This window comes from Equus przewalskii, chromosome 5, assembly GCF_037783145.1.
Source record: "Equus przewalskii isolate Varuska chromosome 5, EquPr2, whole genome shotgun sequence".
In the NCBI taxonomy this organism is placed as follows: Eukaryota; Metazoa; Chordata; class Mammalia; order Perissodactyla; family Equidae; genus Equus; species Equus przewalskii.
In genome coordinates, this window is record NC_091835.1 from 44,453,309 (window position 1) to 44,474,881 (window position 21,573).

Consider the following 21,573-nt stretch of genomic DNA (forward strand, 5'->3'; position numbering starts at 1 on the left):
CCATGCATCTCTTCAGGCTATTCCTGTGTTAACATCCTTTTTTAATAAACTGGTAATCTAGTAAGTAAAATGTTTCTCTGAGTCCTATGAACTGCTCTAGCAAATTAATTGGACCCAAGAAAGGGGTTATTGGAACTTCCAGTTTATAGCCAGGAGGTCGGAAGCACAGGTGACAACCTAGACTTGTGACTGGCATCTGAAGTCGGGGAGGAGGGGCAGTCTTGTAGGACTGAGCCCTTAATCTGGGGAATCTGATGATATCTCTGGGTAGGTAGTATCACAATTGAGCTGAATTGTGGGACACCCAGCTGGTGTCCAGAGCATTGCTTGGTGGTGTGGGAAACTCCTCCCCCACCCTGGAATTGGGTGCAGAACCCTTAATTTCTTTCCAGTGCAGAATATAAATGTATGCAATTTAAAATAGGCGCTTGTGGTAGTTAGTCTCCAAAGATGGACCAGGTCTCCAGGATTCATATCTTTTGTGTAGTCCCCTACTACATTGATTGAGGCTGCCCCTGTGACTCACTTTAACCAATAGAATGTGACAGAGTGTTGCTCTCATAGCTGCTTTGATGATTTGCGGAGAGCCCTGAGCTGCCTTGTAAGAGCTTCAGCTACCTTGTTGGAGTAGGCACTGGAAGAAGGGGAGATTCTAGGCCTATGTGGAGAGAGAGAAGGACACCTAGTGTCCCAGCAGAGCCGGGTCTTTTAGTTGCTCCCTTTAAGGCACCGGACATGTGCGTGAAGCTATCGTGTATGTTCCAGCCCCGGTCATCATCTGACTGCAGCCACGCAAGAGATCTCAAGTGAGAGCCGCAGCAGAATTGCTCAGCTGAGCCCCAGTCAACCCGCAGAATCGGGAGCAATAGTAACAGGGTTGCTGTTTTTAGCCATGACAGTTTGTGGTGTTTTGTTATATACCAATAGGTAATCATCAAAACAGATAAGTTAAGATATTCCAACTTTAGAATTTAATGCAATTTTAGAATTTTTAAAAATAAGCCTTGTACAAGCTAGTTGAAATCTCATTTAATTTGTTCAAATCCTTTCTTTCATAGAGGGTTAAATTTCAGTGTCTTCCTGCTTGCAGTATTTACAAACAGTTGTCATCAATAGTTGTAGTTCACTGTGTTTCAAAAGCTGGAGGCTTTTGGTGTTTCATTTACTTAATAGGTTTTTCTTAAAAAAATTTTTCAACCGATTTTGAAGAAAAATAAATCCCACATTTAAAGGTCCTTTTTATGAAATAGTTCAAGACCGGTGTGTATCAGCTTAGATTGATTGACAAAATGGTTCTTACTCTTCAAAGAGTCAAATGTTTCTAATATTCAACAGATGATGACCAGCAGAGAGATGGTGTGCACTGCTAGGAAGAAGGATTTATTTTTAATTAAGCATCGGCTTTCTCTCAAAGATCAGGTAGTTCACTTATTCTGTGTATATATAAAATATTTAAAATTTGGCAGCGGTAGCTTGTACTTTGATTGTTAGAATAGGGAAGCTTATTTGGATGAAATTATAAATTATGTCTCTCTCACAACCAGGTCCAAGTATATTTCTGTTGGGTCTTGAGTCACTGGTATCTCTGTAGAGATATGTTGGGACGTGATAAATGTTCAAAAGCATTTTGTGCAAATTACAGATCACCAACTTTTCTAAAAAATGGACATTCAGAATTTTTCATTAAACATAGTTTTTTTGAGCTCCTTGTTGCTAATAGATTTTTTTTTTTTTTGCAAATCAAGGAAGCCTAACCCTAAATAAATAGGTTTCGATTTACAGAATATAAAAATGACAAAAGCATTGCCTTCAGTATACTCTCCTCAAAGAAGCTGGAGATTGCCTATATATATGCCATGTTCACCTTTCCTACATGCTTTCACATGTCTCATACCCAGATCACTGGGGCATGGTGTGTCTGTGTCTCTTGCAGTCTTGGGCTCAGGTCAGGGCACAACCAGCTGGTGTATTCAGATGGCTCAGATACAGAACAGCGTTGGGTACTTCTGCCTCCACCCAGTACTAGATGGAGTTAGCTGTTGCTAGCCACAAATATTCTGAGGATCCTCAGTGAATACCCTGCATGCTGGGAGTGTTAGTATTGTTAGATCTGGGAGGGTGGGGCCAAGAGTCACGTTTTGGGCTCCTTACTGAGTGAACCACATGTTCAAGTGAGATCTCTTGCACTTGCCTTGCACACTATTACTACTGGAGACCATGGTAGAAGCTGGAGTCGGCCAAACCCATCCTGGTTTATTTTGTTTGTTAACAAAATGAATGTAAAAGGCAAATGCTAAACCAGATGGGATGGGTGTAAGCTGGGCATGTCATGGGTAGACCAGCACGATGTGGTCACCCTAGGGAGGACCAAAAGCTCACTAAATGGACTGTACTGGGAAGAGTAGTTGAATTTTACTCCAGTAGTCACTTAGAGCCTGGAGCGCATGGGAGAGGAGTCAGCAAGATTAGCTCTGACATGTGTTCTAATCTGTGAACTCTTCCATACAGAGACTTATCTGAGGGTATTTCTGGGTAGTGAGCAGAAGAAACTAGAATTTTGTGCTTTGTGAACCTGGGAGTTGCTTCTGGATTATCAACTTTTCCTGGACTGTTTGCTCTCCAGATGGTAATAATAGCACCAGAGGATGAGTAGCTCTTATTTGTTTGAAGGCAAATCTTAAAGACGGAATAGAAATGCTAGTGTCAGTGGACTGATGCGATTTTGACCACTCTCTGCACACGGCTGCTAAAGTTCTGGTTCAAGCTACCACCTGCTCTTGTTTGAGGCTCCTAATTGGCTTCCCCACAGCAGCCGGAAGGATTCTTTTAAAATGTAAATCCGATCATTTTCCTATCTTACTCCTTTCCATGCTGAAAAAGTCTCACTTCAGGGACGTTCAAACCTTATTGGCCATGCCTCACAATAGGCAGTTTGTTTTATCTTGCCACACAGTACATGCCTACCAGTAATTGGAAGAAAACTTCCATCAGTAACCCTTACCTGTATTACATGCAATGTACCCGGATATTTTTGATTTTGCTCTTCCTTCTTTTTTTTAAAGGCTTTTAAAAAAAAAAAAATTTATTTTTCCTTTTCCCCAAAGCCCTCCAGTACATAGTTGTATATTCTAGTGGTAGGTCCTTCTAGCTGTGGCATGCAAGACGCTGCCTCAGCATAGCCTGATGAGCAGTGCTAGGTCCACACCCAGGATCCGAACTGGTGAAACCCTGGGCTGCCAAAGCGGAGCATGTGAACTTAACCACTCGGTCACGGAGCCGACCCCTCTTTCTTCTTTTTATAGATGCTATTTGCAACGGACAAAGTTAATTTCCTGACATGCCCGTGGGTCATGACCCTCAGTTTGGAAAACATTTTACTATACGATCTGGGCCTTGTCTACCTCCTTGACTATATCTCTGCCACTCCTTGCCACCGTTGTTGACCCCCCTCCAGGTACACCCGTGTCCCTGCTTTGCCTCAGATATGACAAGTTCACTGTTGTCTTAGGGCCTTGGCATTTGCTTTTCTGTCCACCTAGAACAATTTCCATAGATGTGGCCTCATTGCTTACCTCCTTATTTCATATGGGGCACTTACCAGAGACTTCCCCTGACCATGCCCATCCCTGCATTCTCCATCTTCTTATCCTATATAACGTTTCATTGTAGCGCATATATATCATCTAATATATTCAATATATACTTATATGTTTATCTGTCTCATTAGAGAAAGCTCTGTGAGAGGAAGGATTTTGTTTTTTCATGCACTGATGAATCTGCAGAGCCTACAGCAGTGCTGGCACCATCATGGGTACCTTTTTTATATTAGTTGAAGGAATGCATACATGTAATTCATAGTCAGAATTGCATTTATCCAACTTTCCAGGAGGTTTTCCTTACCTTATCTCTCTCATATTTTAAGTTTCAGCTATTAGTTTGGGGTGGCAATCTCTGTAAACTCTAAGCAGGCCTAGTGCCATTGGGTCTAGGAATTCTGGGCTCCTGTGCACCTTGAACGTGGACTAGAGGTGGATTGTGGTCTTGGGGAAAGTGCTCTGTTGCCTTATCCCCACAGATTCCTTACCTATGGGGAAGGGCATAGCTGTGGGTGGGCCAGAGCAGGCTCTCTAAAGTGTGGGCCCATCTCACCCGGGTGGGATGTTGGTAACACGTGGGAGGGATATAATAATCAGATTCTGTCTGGTGGCCCAGGCTGCTAATGTTTTGGTGATCTTTTCTATGGGTGCAGTAACAGTGGCGTTCTGTCGTTATCATTTCTGCCTGGCATTAGGCAGCTTTATCAGGCTGGCTTTGTGGAAGAGCTTGGTGGCCGAGGATTGGTCATGAAAGGTTTAGTGTAGTGAAATGTCCCACGGAGGCATGCAATGCTGGTGCCTGGACCACAGCAACAGTTGTCTTACTGGTTTACCTAGTCTAGTCTCCCTCTCTTTCCTTCTGTCCTACACACTCCTGCCTGGCAATGCCTCTTAATTCAAAAGAGTTAAATATATTTTGGTTTTACTGCTCAATAAGGTAATGCATGCTTTTTGTAAAAATTTTAAGTATTATGGAAATATGTAACGTGAGAAAGTAGAAATCTCCTCTGAAGAGAAACACTTCTATCAATTTGGTACATATTCTATTATTATTTTTGCACACATACCAACAGATAGATGTTTTGTATTTTTGTTTTTATAAACATTTTTGTTTTGAAATATCAGTGCCGTATAAGTTACTTATTTTCACTGGGTAATGGGTTGTAATCAGTTTTCTATGACAGTACTTATGGATCAACCTCATTCTTTTTAATGACTGAATCATATTCTTTATTATAGATTTGTTGTATTTCATTAAACCAATTATGGCATCATTTTCAACAATATTACCGTAAATACCTTTTTATATTTGTATTTACATACTTGTGTAAGCACTTCTATGAGACATATTTGGTATGCTAATTGTTTTTTAAAAATATTCTTTAATTCTGTTACAGCACACTTTGGAAATCTTCAGTTGCTCCTGATCACCTGTAGGATAAAGTCTAGGCCAGTGCTGTCTAATAGAGATATGAGGATTTGCACATGGCTGCTTCATTCCACTAAGGAATGGGGGTACCTATCTTCATAACTGCAGTCACCAACTGCTGCTGGATTGGGGCTGATAACTGCGTGATTCTAGGCATCCTGGGAACAGGTAGAACTGAAATAGCCAACCTGAGAACTGTACCAGACAGTGTTTTAGATGCCAGAATAAGTAACTAGGTTCTCCTTTCAGTGTCTGAATTAACCAGGGCTAAGTCTGCTCATTTATATAAATTGACTATCTTGTGAGCCTTTTTTCTATCCAAGCTAACCCTTTCCAAGGCTAAGGTTGAAAGACTAGGCATGATTAAGTTGATATTTCACTAGTTTCAGCGTCTGAGGGAAAAAATAAATCTACTGTGATACAAGGGGCTTATTGAGCAGCTATTTCTATGCTGGGCACTTGCATATATGAGAGGGTGTGACTGATTCCTGGGAAGTTGCAAATTAGAATTGAAAATAAACAACACAATAATAGACGATAATTAGGTGACTGCAATAAGAAGAGCTACTCAGTAATAGAATCTGGGATTAAAACTATACTATACAAGTGCATATCTGGGGCTGGCCCCATGGCCGAGTGGTTAGGTTTGTACACTCCACTTTGGCGGCCTAGCCTTCACCAGTTTGGATCCTGGGTGTGGACCTACGCACTGCTCATCAAGCCATGCTGTGGCAGGCATCCCACATAGAGGGACTAGAATGACTTGCAACTAGGATATACAACTAGGTACTGGGGCTTTGGGGAGAAAAAGAAAAAGAAAGGAAGATTGGCAATAGATGTTAGCTAAGGGCCAATCTTCCTCAACAACAACAAAAAAACCCCCAAAAAACAAAACACAATTGTATATCAGGAAACAACTGGAGACAACACTAGGGAATGAATTTGGGTGGTACAATTAAATATAAAAACCCAGAAAGAATGAAAAAAGAAAACATAGGAAATTTAATCTTTCTAACTTTTCCCAAGTTTTTAGGAAAAAATGTCTCTAGTAAAGTATCGCAATTTATTTTTATCCATTAGGAACAACAAAGGTAAAGTCAAAATAAACCAACTTTCGTAGCATTATCATTTAGCTTTACGTGTTAGGAATTGGGAAGAGATACAAGAATACCCATAGAAGCACAAATGCAAGTGATGGAAAGGCTACAAAGTAGATTTGCAGGGAAAATGATCTCTGTTTCCACTGAGACTTAAACAGGAAAAATAATAATAATAAAAAATTGTGAAAAGAGTATTTGAGAACAAATTTATAACTGACAGAAGGGCCTGAAAGCCACCAAAATGACATACTAAGAGAAACAGTGGGATTTTTCTCATGGGAGAGTTTTAAGAAAAGAGTATTATCACCTTCCAATTATGGTTTCATGTCTTTTCTCCCCAAAGGCACATGTACTTGAAACCCCTCCTGGCCCCATAACAGAAGATTCTATGGTCCTGATGAGATTGTGTGCATTAGAATCACTTCTCCTGGAAAGGAGACACTAAAGGGTACTCGAATGAAATATTAAAAATTATGAAGGACATAACAAAGGCCAGTTAGTCCTTTCTTTTCCCTAGACCCCGTAATAGGAGAACAAGGGTTATTTGATGAAATTAAAGAGTACCAAATTAAGTGCTAATAAAATGAGATAGTCACTTATATAATTCATTACCATGGGAGGTCACAGAGCCAAATTCTGTAGCTGGATTAAATACGGGGCTGGATAATTTTATGACCACTAATGATATTTTTAGCAGTGGAGGCTGATATTGTGAGGGAAGTAATCCTATTACATTCTTCAGTAGATGGTTTGCAGGGACCTCTGGCAAGTGGTGTCCGAGAAGCATGAGAGCAGGACTTGCAGGTTCCAACCTTTGATGGGGAATTGTACTGAAAATTAGTTTTTAAAGTGAATGTCGTCAAGATATTCCATTCATGCTTCAGTCCCAACTTCTCTTGTGGAGATCCAAAAGTCCTTTTATCAGAAGCAATTGAGGTACAAAGTTTTGTTATACAAGATGAATAAGGTCTAGAGATCTATTGAGTAGCAATGTGGCTATATCAAGAATACTGTATTTGTATAGTTGAAATTCGTTAATTGAGTAGATCTTAAATATTCTCAGCAACCCCCTCCCAAAGAAAAAAGAAAATGGCAAATGCATTAAGTGAGAGATACGTCAATTAGCTTGATTGTGGTGATTTCTTCACAGTGTATATGTACATCAAAACATCAAGTGGTACACCCTAAATATATTCAGTTTTTAACAGTTATACCTCAGAAAGCTGGAAAAATAAAACGCTAAAAATTTTTTTTTAAAAAGAAGCACTTGGAAAAGATATTGCCTAAAATTAGATAATTTCTAGTGTTTGGGAACCATTCAGTTTATTTATTGAATGCCACTTACGTATCAGGTACTTTGCCTGGAGTTTCAAAAATCTGTTACGAATACAAACATGTAGACAAATCGTTACCATTCAGAATAAAAGGGACTGCGCTAACTGTAGATTGTTGTGTGTGGTTCAGAGAAGGCTCACAGAAAAGGTGACATTTGAACTGGGTCTTAAAGTTTGAGTAGGAGTTCATTATACAGGCAAGATAAGGAAGGGCGTTCTGGGCACAAGGAACAAGGAACTGTAACGTGTCAGTGAACTCCTAGTAGTTTAGAAGGCTGTGCCAGAGGGTTGGAGGGGCAGAGGGGAGAAGATGGGGCCTGAGAAGGAGGAAGGAGCCAGATTGTGAAGACTGGGATTGCTTAAGACCTCTCTCCAGCAGTGGTACTTCCAGTGGTGGAGGTAGTGGGTGTGGAGGAGAGGAGAGGAGGGGAAGAGTTTCCAGGAAGTGTCATATGACTGATAAAAGACAGCCCCTGAAAGCTTTGTCCCACTGGCCTAGGCTTCCCTCTTTTGGCTACTGTCAACAGTTGCCTGGTGGTGAGCGTTGTCTTTCACACAACTCCTTGCTTCACTCATTTTTACTCTCTACCCGAAACAATCTTTACCATGAACTAATCACCATTATTAGGAGTTAAAAAAAAAGAAAAAGCCTTCCCTACCTTTTGGTAGAGAGAGGTTCTTAGAGGTCTTAGATAAGCTGGGAGCCTGGCATGTCTGTCTGATCTCCTTCCCTTGGGCTCTACCAAGAACCAAATCTGTCTTTGGGTGGGGAAGAAGAGGCAGAATTCATTTGCCTGACCTTACTCTCCCGTTTTCTCTGTGACGTTGGCTTGGCAGACAAGCAGGAAAACATACAATGCCTTTGAGGAGCAGATGGACTGAAATGTTAAAAATCTGTTTTGTTAAATGATTTCGGCTAACAAAATAATTTAATTAGGGAAAAAAAGCACACAAACTCCCGCTACTTCGTCAGTGATATTTAAATAAGAATATCATTATTAATCACTCAAATGCTAACTTGGAATTTCTACACCATTAATATTGATAAAAAGAATCAAATGGAAATGAGAGAGAGAGAATGTCTTTTATAGAAACCGGTTTTCTTGGTGGTGTTATCTTTCTTTGTGGTGGACGCAAATTCGTTATTATCGTTACTGTTTGTAGTGTTACATAATACAGTATGCAATCATCAGTTTTCCCCATCAGATTATAAATAATTGTGTAATTGTGACATATTTCCTAATGCATAGCCTTTTCCACGGTAGCCTTTGAAGGCTCTTTTAAGAAGGTGATTCTTCAAAAACATGAGGTTGCTAAAGGGATAGAGAAATGAGGTTAGTTATAGAAGGTAAATGGGTGTGTGTTCAATTTACTGTGAGACCATCTATGTTATAGAGTGTCAGTGGATGAAATTGAAATACATGTGCACCAGACACAATGTTTGGTGTTAGACACTCACAGATGAATAAGATCATGACTACTCACAAAATAGTACAAGGGACAATTTTACCATGACTCCTTGATGAATTAAATACAAGTTCTTTAGTAGAGGTATATCCAAATGTCAGCTCTGTCTGGGGAGTTGGCATTGTTTTCATAAATGCTAAAATTTAGGCTGGGTCTTAAAGTAGAAATTATAGTCAACCAGAAGAGAATGGACGGTGAGATCGAGGTAGAAGAGAGAGCATTTCAAAATAGAAGTAACAGAGGTGTCTCCCAGAATTTTAGATGGCTTGTTTTTTCTTTCTCTTTTTCTAACTTTTGTTATGTCACTGTTGGAATTTGTAATGCATTTTGAAAAACTCTCCTTTGAGGAAAGAATGGACTGTATCATATCAGCGTCTGTGTAGCATCTAGTAGATATTAATCTTGTCAGTAAGGGGGTAGTGATCAAGGATTCCTTTAAGCCCCAACATTAATTCACTTAAGTATTTATGAATCATTTGTTCTTCTGGACTGGGCACTCACGAATAAGTGTTGCTGTCAGAAGTGAGGCACGTGGTGTGGGTAACACAGTACTTTCTTCCCCTATTGTTAGATATATCTGTGAAATGAATCAATACAAGCTCTTCTAGTTCCAAAGGTACTTGATTTTGCTTGAAGTGTGCCTTTTCTTGATTAGGCTTCCGTCAACAAGCTTATTTGTTTGTAGTTGTACGAAAAAGAAAATGTAAGCTCTGAAAGAGCTTTGATGCCAAATGATGAATATATCCTTTCAAGGACCACATAAAAAAATAGGTGAATTTATTTAAAAAAATCTAAAAAGTGTCTTCTTTCACCTTTAGACCTTAGCTGGATCTCCAAAGTACAAGTGAATCACCCAGCAGTTCTGAGGCGAGCACAGCAAGTCCAGGCTCGCAGAACCGTGAAAAAGGAGTGGCAAGTAAGGGTTCTTCTTGAGCATTCTGTTCCTGTATTTTCCAGTGCCTGGTCTCTTCCCTCAAGGCCACAATATTGAATTTCACTCAAGATGCATCTAAACTTAAAAGATTGCAGCTGTCCATGACTTATTTTAATAATTCATATATGATGGTGATGGGTGGGAGAAAGATAACACATTTATCCAAACAAGTTAAAAATCTTATCACTCTTGAGTGGCAAAGCTGCAAATGAATTTGAGCCATCTTTATTCATGAGTGAATTAAATGGTGGATTTTCTCAACACATTTATTCAGTTTCTTAGACATACCTTCTTGGATTGTCTTCTTTTTTAATTTTAAAACCGTGACATGTAAACCTGGTGTGTCCGCTGGTGAGGCCCTTAGGTATAAGAGTTGACCTTCTTTGACCATCATGTTTACCTTACTATTAATTTTCATAAATTATTTTTCAAACGATGTTTTTAGCGTACTTGTGGTCAGCATATTCTTCAGTGTATGCTAACCAAAAACGTGCTATGTCTTGCAGGACTAAAAGGAATTCAGAGTTCATTTCACAAGTGAGGCAAAATATTTTGATTAGATCCTTTAGGGTGACATTTCACATTTTACTCATCCTTGGAAATATTCTGATTGAAAAGATAAAAGAAAATTCATCAGAATGAGTTGTGAAATATGAATATTGTTTTAAAAATGGAATTGGATTCAATGGGAACAAAGAAAGAAGTTAGAGACTCTTTTTATAATGTCTTATCCCAGATCCCATGGCTGGAGATAGAAGGTAAGATAGCAACCCTCTTCTGAGTTCTCTCCTATCAGGGTAGCCATCGGGCTCCTTGTGGAGGAGATGAAGTCAGACATGGAGAGACTTGATCTATTAAAAGTTTTAATTTGAGATATCTATGAGAAAAAAATTTTTTAAGGCTACTCTCCCCCCTTTTGTTTTATTCTTTGTAATGTTCATCTTGGTCACTCTTGAGCAATGTTTCTATCATAATCAAAATAATATGCCTCAGATCAGTATATATGTTAGATTTTAGCACACGTTTGTTGAATGATTTTTCTGCTAACTGGGTTGGAGATTAATGTTTTTTTAACTTTGCTTTTACTTTTCTTTGAACCAGGCTGCTTGGCTCCTGAAAGCTGTGACCTTTATAGACTTTACTACACTTTCAGGTGATGACACATCTTCCAACGTTCAGAGGCTCTGTTATAAAGCCAAGTATCCCATCCGGGAAGACCTCTTAAAAGCTTTAAATATGCATGATAAAGGTAATGTTGTTGTGTATAATCTATCCGGTGTTTACCTTCTTACGGTACTAATTACTAAATCTAAGAAGACTTAAGACAAGATTCAGCTGCTGAATTAATAGCAGCAATAAAATCCACGATAGAATTGTGTACGTAGACAAATGATTGAGATTCTTCTGTGAAGAACAGCAGAGAGAGAATCTGAGTCTCATTATTAGGCCATGTCTTTCCATCATGGATTAAAGTTGCTGGTAGAGAGTTTCTTGCTTTTTCTTTCTAGTTCTTCAGTTTTGGAAATTTTCTATCTAGCGACTCTCAAATACTGATTCTGATTCCCTAGCCACATGTGAAAAAGCCAGTCTCATTACTTAATAATCACATCTCATACATAAAGTATTTTCTGTGAGTAAATGAAATACTTTTGAGAATAAAATGCAAATGGGAAGTATTGCATACTTGTATCTTAGGTTAGATCTTTTGAAAAAAGTTCTACTTGCTTAGTATACATGAAAGAAAGGACTTTCTAAAGTTGCTGTAAGTTTAGAACCTTAACATTTTAGAAGTGGAGGACATCTTTAAGAGTCGATCCCTTTATTTTTAAATGAGGAAACTGAAACGTTGAAGGCTAAATGGTATTTCCAAGGCGACTTGCCTTGTTACTCACTGGTTTTAGGAGCCAGATCTTTCCATGAAGAGATGCTTCATGGTTCCTGAGTGCCTGTTTCTAATGAGTGCAGCTAGATATGTTGTGTTGGCCCAATGCAGTATTTTAGCCCAAATAAATTGTAGATAATTTATAGACCTAAAAATTCTGCAGTTTTTGAAAAATTTTTATTGTGTTTCTTTGGAGTTGATACTAAAAACACCACCTATTTGTGATACTTAAAAGTAACAGCTTTGGGGGAGCAGGCTGAAAAAACAATTTTGCAGTAGGAGTCTTATGTTATTGCTTTGTTTGATAGTATCTATTTGATTTTTAGTTTTTATTTTTTTAAACTTAAGAGATTATTCGTCAAATGAGGGCTCCAGATTCAGATTTTATTATTTCTTGTAAAAGAGAGAATAGGATTAGTTAATTGTCATTTTGCTACACTACCCTGTAAACTTCACTTACATTTTGCTTCATCTGCTGTCTGTTTGAATGCTGTACAAATCTGGATTTTGTTATCTACATGAAATAAAATATTTTCATTGAGTCAAGGCCACCAGGTTTACTATTTAGGAATTTTTAAAAAGTGGTATTATGTTAACTGCAAAGAACAGCGTGTCACAGTTTTATTCTGACTGTAACGATGAGAAATGATCCGTGTTGTCAAGAACTGGAAGGGAATATGCAAAGTAAAAATCTTTCAATTTGTTGCAGCATTTTAGGGGAATTATTTTTTCTCTCATTTTGATTTCTGCCAATGTTGTAGTGTAAATAATAATTAAAACATATTGTGCAAATTGAACTTCACATAAAGTAGGCTGTTGTGATTTCTTTCTTCATAGACATTACTACAGCTGCCGTTTGTGTTTATCCCGCCCGGGTGTGTGATGCAGTAAGAGCACTGAAGGCTGCAGGCTGTAATATTCCGGTGGCATCAGGTAAAATTTGTTGTGGCATTTATTGTTGTTTTTCAGTGTTTCCAATTCTTCAACTCAGACACCTTGGGGTATTATATATAGTTTTATACTATGATTTTAATTAGTTTTATGTATTTAATTGCTTGTATTTATTCATTCTTTTAATGATTATTAATAGTCTTCTAAGTAGCAGGCATTATATTAATTCCCAAGAATACAGAACTGTATCCTTGTCCTTAAGGAAACTTAGTTGTTTAGGAGCTATGGGCAAGTTAAAAAATCATAATGCGGGATCTGTAGTATTATATGTATGTAAGGTGTGATAATAAAGATGTGCAGAAGGTACAGTGGTAACTCTGAGCAGGGAGCGATTTATTCTGCAGGGGTTGGTGACACTCAGAGAGTAGGAGAATGTTTCATAGAGGAGAGAAGTGCATTGGGTCTTAAATGATAAAGAGGAGTTTACAGTGTTGGTAAGATAGGGAATGGCGTTTTAGACAGAGGACCTAGCATGTGTGAAGGCACAGAAGCGTGTGCAGGGAACTGAAAGTGGTTTGCAGTTGTTGGATCTAAAGTAGGACAAAGGGGGAGCTCTGGGAATTGAAGCTGGAGAGGTAGATCAGGGCCACATAGGGAAACCATGCCCAGCTGGGCATCTGGGCTTTGTTCTGGTCATGGGGAAGATGCTGAAAGGCTTTAAGCAAAGGCATTTTATGATCAGCTCTGTCACATAGTACGTGAGGGGATGGTAGTGGACAAATTAGAGAGGAGTGAAATGGAGTTAGGGAGACTTATCATGGTCCATGTGGGAGACGATGAGAGCCCCCCTAAAAGCCTGGAAGTTAAAGAAGAAAGGCTATGTTCAAGAGTTATTGACTTAATGTAGACTCAGTAGGCCTTGGCATGAGGGAAAGAAAGTCTTAAAAGCTTCTGTGTAGCTATGTGTCTGTGTGTGTGTGTGTATGGTTGGATAGATAGATATAAAATTAGATTCAAATTAGATTCTACTTTTAAAAGATGTTAGAGGAATATCTTGGTGCTTTAAAAAAGGAGTCTATAAAGATCATTAATTTATTTTATTAGGGATACATCAAAAGAAACATATTATACAGTATTTATGTACAACCTGTTTGTGAACATTCCCAAAGTATTTGACAGCTACACCTTTATCGACCTCAATTTTTAATCAGCCTCAGTTATTCAGCTTTTTCTTTATACAACAGGGAAATGCGCTTTCCTCTAAGGTAGTGGACCCAAGGAATTTAATAACATCAAGGAAACACAAAAGTTATCTTTAGACACGGGAATGGAATCGATGCACACGTAAAAATGTTAATACTTTTTAAAAAGTGTAGTTGTATTTTCAATTTCTTTTTATTTATGTTTGGCCCTGCTCTTCTCAACTCTGTCCCTGCCCCAATTTTGTGAACTAATTAGGTGCTTTTCTTCCTGCATTCTCTTCCCTTTATTCCCATCTGCTTGGCTGGTTGTTTTAAGATGCACAGTGGGAGAAACCTGTATTACAATTTGAGTACAACAGCTAAAAATGTGTACAGTAAATCAAGAATACACTGATGGCCAACTTGATCAAGAGTAGGACCCACAATTAATTCGTGTGCATCAAGACAGGGCTACAGCGACTGTTTTATGACTATCGGTGTGATAATAATATATTTTCTTAATTGCTATTTACTTAAAGTACCCTCATGAGCATCTCTGCAGCAACTTAATTTCAGGTCTTCCAGAGGATATAATACTAATATCTATCCTAATGCCAAGAATATACGAGATAACATTTTGTCTCTTCATACTTCACTTTGCAGGATATGCATGAAATTCTTAAGTAATTAATGCTTTGGTCTAAATGGTGACTTTTTGGTCTGAAATTGTTTGTTGAGATATTGACCAATTGAAATTTGTCTTCCTTCCTTTTTTCACTCTTTCTACTAGTGGCCACTGGCTTTCCAGCTGGACAGACTCATTTAAAAACAAGATTAGAAGAGATCAGATTGGCTGTGGAAGACGGAGCTACCGAAATCGATGTAGTAATTAACAGGTCCTTGGTGCTGACAGGCCAGTGGGAAGGTAGGTGCATGTCCTTACCTATAAGGGAGACACAGTTCTTCCCTGGTGAATCAAAGGAGGATCTGGTAAGAGGCAGAATGTTTTGGAAGTCACTGCTCTAGATTACAAGTCACTAGATCAATGGGTGAGCCTAAAAGAAAACATGGTGAAGATTGTTTATCTTAGTGCCCCTCGTAAATCTAGGAAGTTGCCTACCTGCATGAACTTTTTAGATCCATTTGAGTGCTCAGGTGAATGGTTATTTCCATGCAGTAGGTTATTAACTTTTATTCTATTTTATACTGTTTTGTTAGTCAATACATAAATCAATCCTCAATACATATGATGGAGGAAATTTCCCTTTTCAATATTCATCTTTGTGGTTTTTGAGGATGTGGGATTATTAATCAGTCTGCTAAGTCTGTTTTCACTCCTATTATTCTTGTACATAGCTCCTGTGAATATTATTTCATATTTGCCTTTGAGATTTATGATTTACTATCACACTGATTACAATAAGGCATTGCCCATTCTGGTAACAAGGTGTTGTTTTTATAATTGGATATTAAAGAAATAGATTTTATGTCTGTCTTAAATATATTTTGTGTATGAGAGATCATTGATAGCTAAAATAAGTAGAACTCTCTATTTAAAAAAAATCATTGTAGGTAGTTTAAAAATTTCTAACAAAACTATAAGATAAAGCCAGACTATTAAATTGTCTCTTTAGATGTGTGAATATCAAATAAAAGGCATATTTTATTCTAATTATGGAGGTTATATCTGCTCACTGTTAAAAACAAAGATTCCAATTAGTAATAAAGGATGTGGATGTTCCACGTAATCTCACTCCCTAGAAATAACTCCTAATAACACTGAATGCACAACTTTCCAGACTTTTCTCTCTTCATATAAACACAACTACAACTCCCAGCCTTTTTAAAAGTTTAAATAAAAAATAGGATTATATTTAATGTATTTTTCCTTAACCTACTTGTTGGACTTGCCAATATCTCTTGCTGTGGCTCTTTCTATCCATCATTCAATCAACCCTATTGTCTTTAAATCCTGATTTCATTGTTTATCCATTAAGAATTGCTTTCATCAAGGGATGAATGGATAGAGATGTGGTATTTGTACACAATGGAATACTACTCAGCCATAAGAAATGAAATCTGGCCATTTGTGACAACTTGGATGGTCCTTGAGGGTATTATGCTGAGTGAAATTAGTCGAGGGAGAAAGTCAAATACTGTATGATCTCGCTCATAAGTAGAAGATAAAAACAACGACAAACACATAGCACTGGAGATTGGATTGGTGGTTACTATAGGGAAAGGCGGGTAGGGCAAAAGTGGTGATTGAGCTCACATGTGAGGGGATGGACTATAATTAGTTTTTGGGTGGTGAACATGGCATAATCTATGTGGAATTTGAAATATATTACGATGTACATCTGAAAGCTATATAATGTTATAATCCAATGTTACTGCAATTAAAAAATTAAAAAATTAAAAAGCAAAGCAAAGAAAAGAATTGCTTTCAGTGATAGAGTAGCAAAGATTCAGTCAGTGGTTTAATTACTGAAGGATTAACTCTCTTATATAAAGTCTGGAAGTAGCTGTGTTCAGGGGGTGTTGTGCAGCCCCACAGAGTTCTTCCAGGCTACTTTTATCTTCCACTTCCAGAGCCGGCACTCCATCAAGGGCACTCCATCGTCTAAGATGGCTTCTGAAGCTCCAGCCTTTGCACTAATATTGTAGACAGCAGGACAGAAGGGCTCGTCCTATCCCAAAATCTCACACAATGATTTTGCTTACATCTCATTAGCCCAAACTGAGTTACATGGCCATACTTGGCTGCAAGTGAAGCTGGAAAGTGTAGTCTTTTAGCTTGGAGTATTAGCTCCATTCTCATCTATTATTAATGAGTTAGATGGTATACATTTCTATGCCTAGATGGAAAGGAATGAGGGAAGAATACAGGCAGGGAAGAACAGTGTGCCATAACAAGCTAAACAGGATCTGACAGTAAAAAGCTAAACAGCAAAGGGCCAGGCAAAACAGCAATGACAAAAATGTTTAAATAAAAAGATATGCAAAATAAAAAAGCACAGCAGTCTGGACGTAAGCTATGGGGCAAGTCATCTGAGATTTCAGTAGCTCCTGAGAGCATCACCTCATATATAATGTGATAATACAATCACTGACACAGCAGTTCTGATTGATCTAGAAAAAACGTAAGGCCATTCTCATTGCCTTACACTCATCAGTGCTCATCAACATTTTTAATCCTTCCTAGGTTTAAATTGTTGACAGTCCACAAATATCTTTTTGTACTTTTAATTTTTGTTCCTTATGGTCTATATGTGTTTTGGCCAATTGCAATCATTCTTAAAAGGTTTATTTTAAATAGATATTCCTTGTCCCTATATATTAATTCTGCTTGTCTGCTTCTAGTCACAGATTTAAGTTAAGATTTACAGCTAGAGTAAGAGAAAAAAATGAGTAGGCATAATATTTAAAACAAATCTAGAAATGAACTCTATGTGATTTAGTTGGATAAAAAACTATATGCCCTTGATGTCTTTTATTAAGCAGTTGTAGAACTATATTTTATTTTATAACTTGTACTCTTGTCTTTAGAATACTACTAATATACTACTAATTGGAAAATAACATATAATAGGAGATGAGTTTTGATGTAATTGGCAATCCCTAATGGTTGTCTTTAAGAACTGATAATTTCCCCAAAACAGGCATTCATGCAAAATATAATAACACATCTTTGTCCTAGACCATACTTTTCTATTAACTCTTTTTTATGGTGTTAATAACTTCTCTACCCAAAACAAACTGAAAAGGGCCATTTAATACTAGAAATTTAATTCTAAATAGAAACCTTTAATGACATAGGACATTTTCCGCTGCAGAAGGTTGTCTTAATTTTAGCTCTCAATCTGATTACGTATTGTATTTATCAGTGTCATATTTTAATATTAGCTGTTGACTAAAATAAGAGTCTAAAATTGATTTCTTGGTATTTGCTGATGGAAATGTCTGTTAGGCTGTTACCCATTCAAATCCAGGTCCCTCTGCTCTGTGCACTGAGGTGTGTAACACTGGTTAAAGCACACAGAACCCCATTTTTTAACCTGGCCATTCAGAGTGCATCCTCACCATTTCTCCTGGTCACAAGGCTCACAGGTTAGAGTGTGAACCCAAAGAGGAGACTGGAGAGGGCTTGTATTCTTCTTCTTGGGTTCTCCTTGGGGATGATTTAAAATCTTGACTCTCCTCGAACTTATAACTCTTCCACCCACTTGAGACTCCTCCTCTCTCAGCAGACAACCTACCTGCTACTTTGCAGAGAAAATAGAAACCATTAGACAGGAACTCCCTCCAGGTTCTTGCATCAAATCTGCTTTCCTTTGCTGCTTCCTTTTCTCCTTGTCCTAAGTCGAGTCCCTCCGCTATGCTGTGCTCTTGTCTTCTCCCACATTTTCAGAGGCGTTGCTCCACTTATTGGCCATTTTTTTCTCTTGTATCTTCAGCCTGCCTCTCTACCAGCTAGTTCCCATCAGCATCTAAACAAACTTAAGCTTTTCTTATCCATTTAAAAAAGCTCACATGCCAGCATTCCTCCTCATCCCCAGTTAAGCCTTTTTTCCTGTTCTTAAGAGTTCTCTGTACTTGTTTCACTTGAATCCATTCTAACCAAGATATTAATGGCCACTCATTTCACCATGACCAGAGGATACTGTTTAGTTGTTTATTTAACTTTACTGTTCAGCAGCATTTGACACAGTGGACCATTTCCTCCTTCTGGAAACACTCTCTTGTTATGGCCTTGGTGACCCTACATTCTTCAGCTTTTCCTCCATATTTCTGGTGACTCCTGCATCTTGTTTGCAAGCTCCTCTGTCATCCCTGAAGTGTTAGTGGTCTTCAGGTTCTCTCCCAAGAAACTCTCAAACTTCTCCTCAAGCTCTGCCCACTTTCCCTTGGAAACCTAGTCTCACTGATTTCAGCTCTGTTCCCTATACTGAAGGCTACCAGACCTCCTGAACACAGGCATCTGCCTCTGCCTGACTCCAGAACACGTGTTCCCTTTCCCCACTAAACCATGTTGATTTTCATCAATCATTTTCATATAAGTAGACATTCAGAATCAGCAAATCTTGACCAAATCAGAGAATCTTGCCATTTTAGCAAGAAATCCATTAAAAAATATTTACGTTTCCTTGACTTTATTAACACTTTCTATTATATAGTATTTAATTTTTTCTAGATCATTCAGAACTGTTGTGTCAGTGCTTGTATTATCGTGGAATAAGGTGATGCTCTCAGGAGCTACTGAAATCTCTAAAATGACTTGCCCCATAGCTAACAGTCCAGATTGCTGTGCTTTTTGGCTTCACATATCTTTTCATTTATTTAAACATTTTGGTTGTTGTTTTGCCTGGTCCTTTGCTGTTAAGCTTTTTACTGTCAGATCCTGTTTAGGTGGTTATGGCACCCTGTCCTTCCCTGCCGGTACTTCCCTCACTCCTTTCAATCTTGGCATAGAAATGTACATCATCTAACTTCAGGACAGTAATTTTTTGTTTTTTTGAGGAAGATTAGCCCTGAGCTAACTACTGCCAATCCTCCTCTTTTTGCTGAGGAAGACTGGCCCTGAGCTAACATCCGTGCCCATCTTCCTCTACTTTATATGTGGGATGCCTACCACAGCATGGCTTGTGAAGCCATGCCATGTCTGCACCCGGGATCCGAACCGGTGAACCCCGGGCCACCGAGAAGCGGAATGTGCAAACTTAACCTCTGGGCCATCGGGCTGGCCCCATCAGGACAGTAATTTTAACTGGATAGGGTGTGAAATGTGTTGCTGGTTCTCAGAATTACCTGAAAAACATTTTCAAATTACTTGCCCCACCTCCTCTCCTCGCAGAATCTAGCACATTGCCTTGAGTAAGTGTAATCTCAGAATTGGGGGTTGGGTGTGAGGGAAAGATAGGCTCATATACTGTGAAAATTGTCCCAGGTGGTGTTGATATCACCCTCACCCCCCACCATCACCTAGAGCTGTAGAGAAGCACCAACTTGGAACACCATTTTTTTTTTAAACATACTTCTAGTACTTGTTTAGGTGCGGGACAATTGAAGCATTGTTGAATTTACGTATCAGTTAGTTAGTACAAATTCTATTTCCCATGTGTTTCTATTTATTTAGGCTATATCTGCAGTTAGCTGCAACAGGCGGCTTAAGGAATAAACTTACCCTGGTGAGTTTAGCTACAAAGTACATCTATCTCTGTGCTCTGGGAAAAGGTCGCTTCTCCTCTCCCTGGGAAGGCTGTGCTTGGGATGAAGATAGCAGCTTGAGGGGCGGTGCTGTGCTGGACTGAGAGAGAGGTGCAGGCACCTACCCAGCCAGCCAGCCAGATAGGCCAATCATCATTGGAGTCAGTCAGACCCAGAACTTACTCAGAATGAATACACTGAGGACTAACAAGGGAGGATAGCCCCGGGCGACCAGGAATAGTTGAGAGCAGAGTCTTTGCATTAGACAGACCTTGGTTGGAATCCTGGTGCTACCATTAATAAGTAACATAAGTGATTTTCACAGCAATTTCACTTGCTCTTGGACAAGTTACTTAACTTTTGTGCCTTCTGTTCCTTCTCTGTAAAGTAGGAATAATGGCATCTACTTCATGGAGTTGTAGTAGGGATTAAATTAGATAATGCATGTAAACTGATCATCCTATTGCTTGGTCCAGATGAATCCCTACATGCCAACTGCCATTTCTTCTCTTTTCCTTCCTCCTCCTGGTGATGATAGTATGTTGTCAAGAGAAGTAACCATATAGCACGTGTATTGAGGAAATGAAGTGGAACTCTAAAGACTTGGGTTTCAGTCTTTGTAATTTTGTTAATTTACATCTAGACCTTGGGCAAATTTCACTTCTCTCTGCCTCCATTTAAAGAAGCTACCCATGAGGGGCTAAGACTTAAAGATTTCTGCACTCTTTTAGAGCTGTTATGGCCTGTGATTTTATATTTGGTATTTTCATTGTCTGTGAGTGTTATTCCCATGATTAAGTACTTGTAATACAGTATTTTTTAATGATGATAATTGAAGTTGACATCTAAGTTGCATTCCTTAAACAGTTCTTTGCAGAAAGCATTCACTAGAATGGGCTCATCATCTTGTAAATCTTACTGAGCAGGTTTTGGAAATTGAATGCGTTCCATGCTCTGTAAATATACAGGGGTGTTCATTTTCTACTTTTTATGACCTCTCTCTGCTGCATATATTTACCTGATATATTACCAGTGACATCAAAATGTTATCAGATTCTGCCTCGTTCAGGAATCTTCCAGTTCCTTGAGCTCAGGACCTAGAGCTGGCTTTACTAGTTTTTGGAAACCCATTCTACACTGGATCACCAGCAGACATGACTCCAAAGGTGGCTTCTTCTGTGATATTTTTCCAGGATAGTGTGTTCATTGTAGCAATTGGAAGTATTGTCTCCTGTATCCAGAGTCTCATGTACCTTTCACCTCCTTCATTTCTTCAGCCTTGAGTTGCTCTCCTAAACTTCCTTTATGCAATACATGCCTCATGGCTAGCAGGAATTTTAGGGTGAGAGAATGTAATATTTGGGCCAAAACCACAGTGTCTATCAGCATCTTTTATGCAAGTGGATCCTGAAAATCTTGAATTTGAGCAACAATTTATTTTTCTTATTTGCTTATTTTTACACAAGGATGGTGGAAAGAGTCTTAAAAGAAATTGGTATTTTTCTTTGTTTTGTAGAGCTGTTCATCATAATATCTTATGAGAAGAGCAATC

General features: G+C 38.6%; 1 protein-coding gene across 3 annotated transcripts in view; it reads left to right on the forward strand.

The window, feature by feature from the left end:
• The window catches only part of DERA (deoxyribose-phosphate aldolase), a 228,923-nt gene that overhangs the window by 25,343 nt on the left and 182,007 nt on the right, over positions 1–21,573 (forward strand). For all 3 annotated transcript variants that reach the window (XM_008515597.2, XM_070619222.1, XM_070619221.1), the window contains exons 2-5: positions 9,745–9,842; positions 10,962–11,109; positions 12,580–12,675; positions 14,605–14,739. In XM_008515597.2, coding sequence (XP_008513819.2) covers positions 9,745–9,842; positions 10,962–11,109; positions 12,580–12,675; positions 14,605–14,739 — 477 coding nt within the window. The remainder of the gene's footprint in view (positions 1–9,744; positions 9,843–10,961; positions 11,110–12,579; positions 12,676–14,604; positions 14,740–21,573) is intronic.